The sequence below is a fragment of the Miscanthus floridulus genome, chromosome 16 (genome assembly GCF_019320115.1).
Source record: "Miscanthus floridulus cultivar M001 chromosome 16, ASM1932011v1, whole genome shotgun sequence".
In the NCBI taxonomy this organism is placed as follows: Eukaryota; Viridiplantae; Streptophyta; class Magnoliopsida; order Poales; family Poaceae; genus Miscanthus; species Miscanthus floridulus.
This window is the reverse complement of record NC_089595.1, coordinates 115,756,509-115,770,511: the sequence shown is the minus strand read 5'-3', so window position 1 is coordinate 115,770,511 and position 14,003 is coordinate 115,756,509. Positions and strand designations below refer to the sequence as shown.

The window sequence follows — 14,003 nt, the reverse complement described above, 5'->3', positions numbered from 1 at the left end:
TGGGCAAAAGTCGGGCTGACCGGACGCTCCGGTCGTGTTGACCGGACGCTGGACCTCAGCGTCCGATCGCCCGCAGACGGCCACGTGTCTCGATACCAACGGTCACTTGACCTGACCGGACGCAGCAGCTTCAACTGACCGGACGCAGCAACCCCAGCGTCCGGTCGTTTCCAGTAAGGTACCAGACATGACCGGACGCGTCCGATCGCACATGATCGGATGCAGCCCAGCGTCCGGTCACTCTCTAGCTTCTGCGTCATCGTACGTCAGCCTGACCGGACGCACCCTGCCAGCGTCCGGTCACTTCCAGTGCTAGTGTCCGGTCGAAGACCGACGCTGCATGCTTTCGGCCACCACTGACCGGACGCAGGACCCCAGCGCCCGGTCACCACGTGACCAGCGTCCGATGCACTCTGTGAGACCCTGTCTTTTCTATGTAGAGCGTCGGTGGCACCGTCGGACTGTCCGCACTCTACGGGCGGACACTCCGCCGGTGGAGTTTCTTCACCAAGTTGATCCACATCAACTTCAACTTCTTCTCCTTTGTAAATGTGCCAACACCATCAAGTGTACACCACCATATGTATGCGTGTTAGCATTTTCACAATCATTTCCCAAAGGATGTTAGCCACTCAACTTGCCACGCCACTCGATCCTAGCGATGATGCAAAGTTAGATCACTCGAGTGGCACTAGATGACCGATATGCAAATAAGTTTGCTCCTCTTGATAGTACGGCCATCTATCCTAAACCCGGTCATAAACTTCTCTACGCACCTATGACCGTTGAAATGAAATGCCCTAGGTTATACCTTTGCCTTGCGCATTCCATTTCATCTCCTCCAATGTCGATTTAACACATGCACCAACACGATCGACAATGATATGATCCACTTCATATCATCACGTGATCATATTGGTTCATCGATCTTGACTTCACTTGTTCTTCACCGTTGCCATCGTCCATCGGCGCTAAGTCTTGCTCAAGTTTCACCGCCACGTGGTCCATCACTCCAAAGCCTTCGACTTGCCCTTCACGCTTGCAACCGGTCCATCAAGCCAAGTCTTGTCTTGATCTTCTCCACCTTGATTATATGACTCAATGTCATGTCTCATGTGCAATAAGCTCCATCATCATCACATGTGTGAGCTTTGCAACATCTCCAAGCCATTTTCACCTTCATGGCATATGTTGCTCACACACATATACATGTGGACTAATCACCTGTGTATCTCACATAAACACAATTAGTCCACCTAGGTTATCACTCAATTACCAAAACCAAACAAGGACCTTTCACCGAGGGGTCGTCGTCATCGTCGTCCTCGGTTGTAGGGTCCTTCCTAGCGCTATAATGTGGTGGTGTACGCACCGCGAAAGTGGCACCCGACCACGCCGAAGTCATCGGCTGAGAAGAGTCGGCTGGTGTCCTCAAAGAGGCTGAAGACGTACCACCCGATCGCGCCAGGAGTGGCGGTTCCTCATAAGGAGTGTCCATGTAGCTCAGCTTCTGAGCTAGCTTCCTGCCGCTCTTCTTCACCTTCTGCATAAATAGACGTTAAAGTTAGTGCATTACCCAAACGCATATACACTAAAGAAACATTTTCGGAACGAACAAGTTTATGTTACCTCCACAAAAGCCGCGAGAACGCCTGGCCCCTGACCTCTAGACTCATGAAGCCGGAACGCTGCTTCGTTGGACAACCTTAACAATTGTGTCGCCTGGATACAGAAATGCGGTTGAACAGTTTTAGTACACATACTTAATACCAAAAGGATAACAAATTGTACCATTCAACTATATTACCACGTATCTTTGAAGCGGGGCTCTCTCCAGCTGTGTGTCCTCCCTAGTGGTAATGTCGTACACATCTTCGATGACATCTTCCTCCGAGTCCTCATCAATCGCCACGTCAGTGTATGGGGGCTTGATATGTGTCCTCGTAGACCTGTGAAGCCACCGCAGGTACTCGTCGAAGGTGTGCTGGTCGTGTGGAGGACCCGCATGGACCGGATGTCGTACCCTGTTCTGCCACAAATGGATGCGCAAGCTGTGTGTCACGCGCCAATCCTTGGTCTTGTACCTCTTCCTGCGGTCATACATACAATAAAACGATGTTAGTTGTACCACACACCTCTGGATTATAGCATTGTTATTAATCGATAACGCACCCGTGCAATTCTTGGATGGTGGAGTAAAGCGGTGGTGGGCAGCCTGTCATTCTCCCAAACTGTCTGTAGACCCGGATGGGCAAGTGAATCTCGACCACATGGAAGAAAATAAGAGGGACGTCGCAGCGATACTCGTCTAACTCGTCCCTAGTGACAGGACTGAGATAGTACTGGAGCTCGGGAGCATCCCAAGGACACCAATGCACCTGAACATTTCGTAATTGAGTTAGGCTGTGATATAGTGTAGATCGAACAAGACACGTGTATGATAGTAAAGAGAGCGTAACCTGGTACTGTATCAGGACGTCAAGACCATCCGTGTACTCCCTATACTTGCGCCTCGCATTCTCTCTAACTAACCCAGCTTCTGTCCAGATATACAGAGCTGTAGGGAGTGTATCCTGCCCGTTCCATTGCTGTATTGAACACGATAATGAATTAGACATTAATAATCTCATCATATATAACTGCCTCGAAGAATATAGTGAACCGAAGTACTTACCGGTAAACCATTATTAAGGGGCCTCCTAACGGGCCATCGTTCCCAACACCACACCTGAAGTAGGTACGAGCAACCCCCAAGGTTCGCATATCCTGAGGTGCGACGGTAGGCAACGCATAGCTGTCGATACGTCCATGCCAGGACTACGCTGCCCCAGCTGTACGCCGCTATGTTCTCCCACGACTGTCATAGTATGTCAAAGAACATCCAGCTGATCGTGTTGCCCGAGGCGTCTGGAAAGAGGAATGCACCAAGAAAGTGCCAGAGCCACACACGAGCGAACTTGTCGATCAGAGCCTCCTCAGCCTGTGGGTCCAAGTAATCAAAGCGCTCCGTGATCTAGGACGATGAAACCCTAGAACTTTTCCTGAAATTGACCAAAGAAAATGAGACCCCATGACTGCAGGAAAGCAATGCAAGTATTAAATAGGCTTGAATTACTCATTTATTTTTTTTAGAAGCATCATCATCCGGTGGAAGAAAGCCAGTAAACTGAGCCACCAGCTCCCTCCAGTGATCGTTGTCAACTATCCCTGTCACTGGAAGTCCCCCCAACCGAAGGCCTAAAATAGCCTTCACGTCCTGCAACGTCAAGGTCATCTCACCATAAGGTAGGTGGAACGTGTGGGTCTCAGGCCTTCACCTGTTATAAGAATAGAACGACTGTTAGTTGCCTCAAATTTATTAGAAGAAAGTTTACGTACAAAGAATGCACTCGCACCTGTTTACAGCTGCAGTAAGTAGTGCTGGGTCAAGGGGCGGAAGACCGTGGTTGACAACACGGACAAGCTCGAGGAAGTCGGCACGCCGTATGTACGGCGCATAACGCTCGTCCCACTGGTGTGCCCTGGTGTGCGTGCGAGGCCTCAAAGGAGGCAAGGACACCTCTGCGTCATTGTCACTCAAGATGTGTGCTTGGTGCTAGTCGTCGTACTCCACCTCAAGAATAGGGTACAACGGGTGATGTATGGGAGGAGCCATCCTGTTACGAATTGATAAACAAAGCGTTAGAGTGTTCAAATTAACAAAATTTAAATTAACATTAGTAAGTTCACAAACAAATCACTAACCTAACTATCCTAAATCCCTAAACCCAAAATCCTAACTATACTAGATAATAAATACATAATCAATCCCTAAAATACCTAAACCCTTTTGGGTTTAGAGTAAACTAGTATCTATACCCAAAATCCCTAACTAAATAACTAACTATAAACTAAATAATAAATACATAAACAACCCCTAAACCCAAAATCCTAACTATACTAGAACACACAACCTCAAACCTATGTAAATCACAAACAAATTCACTAACCTAACTATCCTAAATCACTAACTATCATAAATCAATACCAATCATAAAACCCTAACTATCCTAAATTACTAACTATCCTAAATCACTAATTATCCTAAATCAATAATAATCAAAAAATATGAAATCAACCCTAACTATCCTAAATTACTAACTATCCTAAATCATTAATTATCCTAAATCAATAATAATAAAAAAAATATGAAATCAACCCTAACTATCCTAAATCACTAACTATCCTAAATCAATAATAAGCAAAAAAAAATATGAAATCGAGAGGAGGTACCTTAGGAGCGGACGGCCTAGACGCGCCGGCGTTCGTGGCGCGGCGTGGTCGGGCGGGCGAGGCCGGGCGGGCGCTGCGCGGCGGCGGTCGGGCGGCCGACCACGCGGTATTTATTCGGCTCTGCCGCGCCATGGACCAGGGCGCGGCACTGCCGTGCCAAGATCGGTGGCGCGGCAAGAGCTGCTACGTCAACGGCCACCGAAACCGGTCGTCGCCACGTCAGACCTCTGCCGCGCCACCATGCATGGCGCGGCACAGGCATTTGGCCGCGCCAGGGCAATAGACGCGGCCAAAGGTGTTAGTTTTTTTTTAAAAAACTTGCAGTGTTAGATTTAAAATTAGTTTTTAAAAAGTGTTAAAATTAAAAAAAAATCCTAGTAGTTAATAGCCGTTATTTTTTAGCTTGCTAATCTTTATTAGGAGACCGGCTAGATTGACGGTTGGACAGTGGATTGAAGGAACTTATAAACTATTAGCAGTTTTCAGGTAATAATTAGCTGCTAATTTTTCAATGCACTGTCTCTATCTGTATCCTGTCAACTCTACGAAGATATGATACACGCGGTGGAATTAAGAACTCGTAGCAGTGGAATTAAGAACTCGTAGGCAAAGCGGTAGGCACGATGACAATGCATGCAGCATCTCTGTTGCACGTACACTTGTTTCGCATACACTCGTGGTACACGCTCCAGTCTGGCGTCAAGATATTTTTGTTATTCATACTAGCTGCCATCAGACGTTCTATAGAGCGACGACCCAGCAGCACATCTGCCATCACTGTCTCTGTCAATGCTACTGTCATGGAAGTAGACCTGGGATTAATTAAGATCTCCCGACTAAGTAAACCAGGAAGATTTAGCATATGCGTATCTCTGGCAGCTGGATCCTTCCATACTTCTATGTTTATTCAGACTCATGTTACACGCTTGAAAGCTACTACCATTTTGGTGTGCCAATCAACGTCGTCGTCAAATCGTCATAGATAAATTTCACCAAAAACAAAAAAGGGTGGCAAATGTCACAAAAAAAAAAACAAAGTGAAACAGGATGATGATCAGATCTTGGACGGGACAAGCAACTAGGCTTGCACGCAACCAAGTGACATATGCACTTGTACCTCCGTTCTTGTTGCCAGGCCAGGCAGATCGTTTACCTACCTGCAGGGGTTTGGGTCCCGTTTCCCTACCGGCGATCACACTGCGCTCAGACACCAGTTTTCTGATGCACTCACAGGATCGGAAACGTTTTCACAGCAGAAAATTTTTGTGACTGTTCGTGCACACACCTGACCTGACGTACGTAAGAACGCCATGCATCAAAGCAAGCAGGCTAAAGTGCATGGCCGGCATGTTCCTACACTACCGGAATCTGGAAGTTTGCCGTGTGCGCACGGCACACGGCAAAGCCCAAAAATCACTCGACAAAGCCTTTGCCATGTGTTATACTCGGCAAACAGCACTCGGTGTACACAGAGTCGGCAAACGTTTCTTTGCCGAGTGTTTTTTATCGGGCACTCGGTAAAGACTTTACCGAGTGCTAAAACCGACACTCGGAAAAAAGCAACGTGATGTCGAGAAGACATTCATGGTGCGTTTGCCGAGTGTCTAACGACATAGGCACTCGTCAAACATATCTTGTTTGTCGAGTGTCGATGGAAAAAAACACTCGGCAAACAATGGTTTTTGCGAAAATAAAAAAAGCCCACTCACGCCGTGCCCGTCCCCGACCGGCGTGGTCCGCACCGTGGCCGCTCGGCGTCCAACAAGCGCGCGCCGGGGGCCGCGACGACGGCCACGGAATGTACCGGCGCCGCTGTGTCCTAGTGTTCCCGCTGTCGTTCCCGTCGCTCCCTGATCCAGCCGCCCACACGCCCGCAGCGGCCGCCGCTCCCGTCGCCAGCGCCGCCCTGCCCGCGCCGCCACAGCCTCGACCCCGGCCGTGGCCGCCTCCTACCGCGCCGCCCACCGCCGACCGGTGTCCCGTGCCAGCCGTCGCCTTGCCCGTGCCGCTATGGCCTCGGCCCCGGCCGCCCGCGCTGTCCCGGTCGCGCGCCCGGCCGTGGCCACCTCCTGCCGTCGTGCCGCGCCGCCCACTGCGGGCCGGTTGTCCCGTGCCCGCCGCCGCCCTCCTGCCCCTTGGCCCTAGGAAGACGAGGTGAGAGGTATGGATAAGGAGAGAGGGAGAGGGAAGGGATAAGAGGGGAGGGATCCAGGGAGAGGAGGTTCAGGCCAATGGGAGAGCTTGATTTTGGAGACACGGATCGTTGACATGGCGGAGTTTGCCGAGTGTCGGATCTAGGACACTTGGCAAAGATGGATTTGCCGAGTGTCAGATCACGGCACTCGGCAAACTTATCTTTGTCGAGTGTCTAGGGTTTGGGGCACTCGACAAATATATTAGTAATTTTTCATTTCCAAGGGGTTGTCACGGTGCGGGATGGGCAAATATATTAGTTATGTTTGCCGAGTGTCTACGATTTGGGGCACTCGGCAAATATATTAGTTATTTTTTTATTTCCTTGTTTTCCATAACGTTTTTTCCTTTTTTCGATGTACTTCGAAAATACCTTGTCAAATTGACTCAACACTACATATATGATTTTTCTACGAATATGATTCCATTATTTTATGCAGTTACAGCTCAAATTTAATTTATATCAATTAAAATTATATAATTGCACTTAATAAATTGAAATTATCAAACGGATCCAAAAAAATTACCAAAATTTCACATGAAACAATCTATGTTCTCTATTGTCTATACAAAAAGTTTTGAAGTCAAACACCAATTCGACCGTTATTTTGACTCCAAATCTTATCGAACCTTTTCAACGCTACGATTCTTCTCGGAGATGATTCGGTTTGTAATCATCATACGTGAGAAATTATGCGAAACCTTCTCAATTTTTTACCACAGTCTCCACGTATGATATCATCACATCATGACAAATCTCATGATTTTCAGACTTCGTTTGCTTTTTTTAGATTTTAAAAACCATTCGGCCACAAGTTCGTGGTCGTGTTTCTTAAACAAGATGTTCAAAATTTCTTTTTCTTTTCTCGGGTAAGGCCTCACACTGAACTCAATAACATGAATATCATTTTTCTACTCATTTTATTCTATTATTTGAATCACTTGCAGTTCAAATTTGACTTATACCAAAAAAATTCATAGAAATGCAATAAATTAATTAAATATAGCAATTAGATGCAGAAGTATACCAAATTTTAACATGGAGTACCACATGTTGTATGTGGTGAGTAGAAAAAGTTTCAAGACCAGAAGAGAAAAAAATGAAATTATTTGTCGAGTGCCAAGTAATTACACTCGGTAAACATATTTTTTTGTCGAGTGTCTGCCTTTGCCGAGTGTTTTTGGCGCGTTTGCCGAGTATATTTGTTTACCGAGTGTTTCCACTAACAGACACTCGGCAAACATACCAATGGACGGCACACGGACTGACGAATATCCACGTGGCGGTTCTTTGCCGAGTGGCTAGCTTTTGCCGAGTGTTTTTTTTTCTGGTTTATCGAGTGTCAAACTTTGCCGAGTGTTTTTTACTTTTTTATCGAGTGTAATTATTTTGTCAAGTGTTTTTTTTACGGCACTCGACCGAGTGTCCAATAAAATACACTTGCTATTTGGAGCGTATGTACGCGTGTAGATGTTGGCTACAAGCCAAGATCATTTTGTCGGAGACGCAAGGTCGTCTCACTACCAACATTTCGTTGGCGCATCTAGTTTCCCGTCTCGCCGGTCATTTTCCAGCTGCACGATATAATACACTTTCTTTTGGCACACTGAGATAGACGCATTTCAGAACGAACATAGCAAAGCTGTTGTCATCGATCTCATCGACGCGACCTGCAATAATACACATACACCCCAAGCAGCAATGCAAGCCGAGCGAAGCTACAGCCAGCAACCAGTCTGAACCAAACTCTAGCTAGCAAGCTATAGCTAGTAGCCAAACCAAAGGCGATGACGCTCGGAAGCATTGCCAGCCGGTGGCGCGAGCTCCAGGGCGCGGACTCGTGGTCGGGGCTGCTGGACCCGCTGGACCTCGACCTGCGCACGAACCTCATCACCTACGGCGAGCTCACGCAGGCCACCTACGATGGGTTCAACCAGGAGAAGCGGTCGCCGCACGCCGGCGCGTGCCTGTTCGGCTACTCTGACCTGCTGGCCAGCTCGGGCGCCGCGGCGGCCGGGAGCTACACCATCACCAAGTTCATCTACGCCACGTCGGCGCTCCCGGTGCCCGAGGCGTTCCTGCTGCTGCCGCTGCCGGACCTGCTGCCGGAGTCGTGGTGCAGGGAGTCCAACTGGATGGGGTACGTCGCCGTCGCCACCGACGAGGGCGTCGCTGCGCTGGGCCGCCGCGACATCCTCGTCGCGTGGCGCGGGACCATGCGCAGCCTCGAGTGGGTCAACGACTTCGACTTCACGCCCGTGCCCGCCGCGCCCGTGCTGGGATCCGCCACCGCCGCCAACCCGGCCGCCTTGGTGCACCGGGGGTTCCTCTCCGTGTACACGTCCAGCAACCCGGACTCCAAGTACAACCAGACCAGCGCTAGAGACCAGGCAAGTGTTAGCTCTGCTTGCTACTGCTACTCTATATTAATATAGAGTAAAGTGCACCAGCCGTCCCTAAACTTGTATCATTGTGTCATCTCAGTCTCTAAACTTGCAAATCGATCGTTCAGGTCCTCAAACTTGATCATCTGTGTTATCCCGGTCCCTAAACTTGTTCGGCCGTGTCATCCCGATCCCTAAACTTGCAAATCACCCGTTTAGGTCCTCAAACTTGTTCAGTTGTGTCATCCCGGTCCCTAAATTTGGTTTTAAGTCTCATCTGGGTTAAAACAGGGTGACCTAAAAATTTTATATCAAAAAATAATTCATAACTTTTTCATATGAACTCGAATGAAGACAAACTTTATATTAAAATTGTAGCCCTCGACGCGATCTACGACTTTGTAGTTAAATTTTTTTTAATTAAAACTGTTTAGGGTCCCAAAATATTATTATAAATTTATAGATTTTTAAATTTAAATTTTAAAATTAAATTTTGGGACACTAAATGACTTCAAACAAAAAACTTTTCAACTACAAAGTTGTAGATCGTATTGAGAACTATAACTTTCATATAGATCATTTCAATATCCAAGATTATTTGATAATTTTAAATTTTAAATTTCAAAATATGTAAACTTACAATAATATTTTGGGACCCTAAACGGTTTTAATTAAAAAAAATTCAACTACAAAGTTGTAGATCGTATTGAGAACTATAACTTTCATATAGACCATATCAATATCCAAGATTGTTTGATAATTTCAAATTTCAAATTTCAAAATCTATAAATATACAATAATATTTTAGGACCCTAAACAGTTTTAATTAAAAAAAATTCAACTACAAAGTCGTAGATCGGGGTCGAGGGCTACAATTTTGATATAAAGTTTATCTTCATTCGAGTTCATATGAAAAAATTATGAATTATTTTTTGATATAAAGTTTTTAAATCATCCTGTTTTGACCCAGATGAAACTTAAAACCAAGTTTATGGACCGGGATGACATAACTAAACAAGTTTGAGGACCTAAACGGGTGATTTGCAAGTTTAGGGACTGGGACACAGCCGAACAAGTTTAGGGACTGGGATGACACAGACGAACAAGTTTGAGGATCTGAATGGTCAATTTATAAGTTTAGAGACCGGGATAACACAATGGTATAAGTTTAGGGACCGCTGGTGCACTTTACTCTATAATATATGTACTGATGACTACTGAGATTCAGATCGACCATTTCCCAGTTCTTTGACTTCATCGTCACCTAAAAATCACAGTGTTTTCGACAAAATTAAGGTTCAATTTTCTGCAAACGTTTCACTCATTGGTGAAAATTGTTCACCGTGAAGAATTAATTCGTGGCTGTACGTAGAGTCTAGGCACATGCACATTGCATGATTGTTTCGGTAGGCCCTACTTGTCAGGCACTGATCATTGGCTTAAACTTGCATCTAATTAAGCAACGAGTTAGCTCATGCGAAAAGGAATGCATTGATGGAGGTCAGGTATACGGGCACGTTCATTTATCTCTTCCGAAAAGGAAAAAAATGTGAAAAATACCCGGCCTATATTTCACAATTTCAGAGCTGACATACTGGCTACTCCCTTCATCACAAAAAGGTTACAATTCTCGTTTTTTAAGAGTCAAATAATTTTAAATTTAATTAAACCTATATAAAAATACTAACATTTATGATACCAAATAAGTATCTACGAAAACAATCATGAAATATATTTCCATAGTAAATTTGTTTGGAGGCATAAAAGCTGATACTTTTTTCTATAAACTCAGTCATCCTTTAAAAAAAATGTGACTTGGTTTACTTGAATTACATTCTTTTTTGGGACCGATGAAGTATTGAATTAATAAGAGCAAGTTAGCTTTATTATTTTACTCTATCTAATTGCAAACTAATTATAGCCGTACTAATCCGTGATGTAGTAGCTAGGCTAGTTTTAGGAAGTTTTTTTTTCTTTTAAAACAAATTCTAGTTAGTTTCAATCGTTAGGTTTGATATGAATATTAAAAATTATCTACAATATTCATCAAACATTATATGATTTGAGTACAAACTACTACTAAACTAATAACAATAAAAAAAAGTTATCGAAATGCCACCTCTTGATGGACACACCTCAACGATATCTCAGCTCGAATAAAGATATTTGTTGTTCTTCAAGTATTTTGGCCTCAGTGCAGGTTGTCCAAAGTTGCAACTAATTTTGTTAATTGTTATAGGTTACTACTAGAAAGGGCGGCCGGCATATGATATATATGAAATATGAGTATATGACCGGCATATATATGCAATTGATTTTGCAGGACTTACGTATATACATCATCATACACAACGATACATAGCTATTGTTTCATATATAACCGCACGCCAAGCTAGCTACTCTCTCTGCTAGGGATGCAAGACGGGTTAACGAGTAATCCGCAAAAAAATTAGCTTTTTTGTGGGTTCACGAGCAATGTACTCTTTATCCTTACTCTCTGTCATAAAAAAGAATGTACTCTTTATCCTTACTCTCTGTCATAAAAAAGCTTATTTGTGGGTTTACTTTTATTAAGTTTGTAAGAAAATATCAACATTTATATCTCCAATTAGGTTCACTATAAAAATATATTAGTACTTTTTTCTATAGATTTAGTTAAATTTAAAATTGTTTGATTCTTTGGCAAGTGAGAATTGCATTGTTTTTGGATGAATGGCGTATTACCAAATCAGATGCTTATCACGTACTGTGCAGTGCTTAGTGAAGAACCACATGAATGAATATGATATGATGCAGGTCCTGGCGGAGGTGAGCAGGCTGATGGCACTGTACAAGGACGAGGTGACGAGCATCACGGTGACCGGGCACAGCCTGGGCGCGTCGCTGGCGACGCTCAACGCCGTGGACCTCGCGGCCAACGGCGTGAACGCGCCGCCGGCGGGCTCCTCGCAGCCGCCGTGCCCCGTGACGGCGTTTGTGTTCGCGAGCCCGCGCGTCGGGGACGGCAACTTCAAGAGGGCGCTGGCGTCGTTCCCGGACCTTCGGGCGCTCCACGTGAAGAACGCCGGCGACATCGTGCCGACGTACCCGCCGCTCGGGTACGTGGACGTGGCCGTGCAGCTGCCCATCGCCACGGGGCGGTCGCCGTACCTGAAGCAGCCCGGGACGATCGCGACGCTGCACAACCTCGAGTGCTACCTCCACGGCGTCGCCGGCGAGCAGGGCAGCGCCGGAGGGTTCAGGCTGGAGGTGGACCGCGACGTCGCGCTGACCAACAAGGGGGAGGACGCGCTCAAGGACCAGTACCCGGTGCCCGTGGAGTGGTGGGTCGCCAAGAACAAGTTCATGGTCAAGGGCGCCGACGGCCACTGGGCGCTCCAGGACTTCGAGCAGATCTGATCAGATCAGAGCTAGCTCGCGCTGCCATGCTGCCCATGCACGATGTATTTAGTATATATATCTGAATAATGAGTGCCAATAGGCAATACGGCATGCATGTATTATCATTCAGGTTTTGTGTGTATGTGTGATGCGCTTCTCGCCTCTTCCTCCTACGACTACGATCCGGAGATTGCGATAAGGAGTAAAATATTAATTATTCATAAATAAACCATCCTCTGATTGTGATTGTGTCGTCATGCGTGGTGCCATAATTCTTGGCTGATTCTTGCTAGCGCTGAGGTGCATGACGATTTCTGAACCGGAGAAGGGCAGAAGGCGGACGCGTCCTCGTAAACAGGCCGATTTTCTTTTAATAATGGATTTGTTCCGGCTTCACCGCTTCAAAAATCTTCAAATCAAAGAATAAGTATGAGACTACAGATCATCTCCTGGTGGGCTGTGTCTACTCCAGGGAAATTTGGACCAAAGTCCTCAATGCAGCTAGACTGGAGATGCAGCCTCCGCTATCAGCCCGATTTTAGGAAAGGTTTTGATTTTGACTCGCTGGTACTGCTCATCTCATGGTCTGTCTGGAGTGAGAGCAACCGTCGCCGTATCCAGGAACGAATCAATGCAGCCACGCCACCTGCTGTTACTAATTCTGGAAGAAGCCGATGCGTGGATTCAGGCCGGCTACAGGTCGCTAGCGCCGCTGCTGGTGAGGGCGGTGACTTAGGAGGGTGTGCTCTATACCTTGCTGTCGCAAAATTGTACTCTAATAGGAAGCTGTAGTATTCTTGGGAAGCCGGGATTTGGGTAGCTTCGGTATGCGTCTTGCAATGCCGTGCTTCCTCTTTGTCTCGGTTGTATCAAACTTCAAACTCCTTTCCTCTTAGGCCCGGTTTGAATATTGAATTCATTCTAATATGTTATAATTTAGGCATATATTAATTAAGCTAATATAGCTATATATAAAATATATTTGTATATTATTGTCAGCAATGCAAGAGAGATACTTATATGTTGCATTTCTATTATAGAAAAACGAGTTAAAGAACGTACTATAAGTTACAGAGTAGAAACATAACATAATGATCAATAAAATAAATTTTCATCTCCCACCATATGAATTTGAGATAAGCTTATATGTGAACTTTGAAAAGTTGTGGAATCTCAAATTTCAAGTCAAATAGCCTAATCCTTCAAGTAGATTCTAATTCCTCTAAAATGAAGAGATCCAAACAGCCCTTTAATAAAATACTTGCGCTACTGCACATGTTCGCGAAAAAAAAGAATAAGTACGAGACTATGACTCTAAATCAAAACACAAAACGTGTTCGACATAAGTGCATATATAATAAGCAATCATAAAGATCATGCAAAGCCTCTATGGGATTGTCAGCAGGCACCTGAGCGACTCCCAAATATATTTTTTTCTCTTCATGGAACATCTTTTGCTAGAACATATATAGCCGTTCCAGTGTAACATCTCTAGTGTTACGAGCTCGTTTAGCATTGAGATTTAGGACTAAGAAAAATTTCCGAAACGAGTTTCTTGGATTTTGATTTAAAACAAACTTGAATTGATAAGTGAATCCTGTGTGACTCACTTTTGTGGACTCAAATAAATGTCCGAGTTAAATTATTCAGTGCATAAAGATATTTAGGAATGTCTGACAACAATTATAGCAAATAAGTAGCGGATGGTTTGTACTAGGGGATTAAGTGTGAAAAACAATTTTTACAAACAAAATAAAATATAACTTGTATTT

The 14,003-nt window shown here is 45.2% G+C and overlaps 3 protein-coding genes across 3 annotated transcripts in view; 2 read left to right on the top strand and 1 right to left on the bottom strand.

Moving 5' to 3' along the window:
- The window catches only part of LOC136509917 (protein CHLOROPLAST VESICULATION-like), a 118,548-nt gene that overhangs the window by 77,778 nt on the left and 26,767 nt on the right, over positions 1–14,003 (bottom strand). The window lies entirely within an intron of this gene.
- LOC136511343 (lysine-rich arabinogalactan protein 19-like) lies at positions 6,071–6,430 on the top strand. Its single transcript, XM_066505440.1, has one exon. The coding sequence runs from the start codon at positions 6,071–6,073 to the stop codon at positions 6,428–6,430; it is 360 nt and encodes a 119-aa protein (XP_066361537.1).
- Positions 8,075–12,479, top strand: LOC136509912 (phospholipase A1-II 7-like). Its single transcript, XM_066504504.1, has 2 exons — positions 8,075–8,856; positions 11,647–12,479. Exons 1-2 carry the CDS (start codon positions 8,254–8,256, stop codon positions 12,247–12,249), a joined length of 1,206 nt encoding a protein of 401 aa, XP_066360601.1. The 5' UTR covers positions 8,075–8,253; the 3' UTR covers positions 12,250–12,479.

Coding starts and splice junctions, on each gene's coding strand:
- LOC136509912 (XM_066504504.1), top strand. CDS start 8,254: ATGACGCTCGGAAGCATTGCCAGCCGGTGGCGCGAGCTCCAGGGCGCG. Junction 8,857..11,646: donor AGACCAGCGCTAGAGACCAG/GCAAGTGTTAGC, acceptor GATATGATGCAG/GTCCTGGCGGAGGTGAGCAG.
- LOC136511343 (XM_066505440.1), top strand. CDS start 6,071: ATGTACCGGCGCCGCTGTGTCCTAGTGTTCCCGCTGTCGTTCCCGTCG.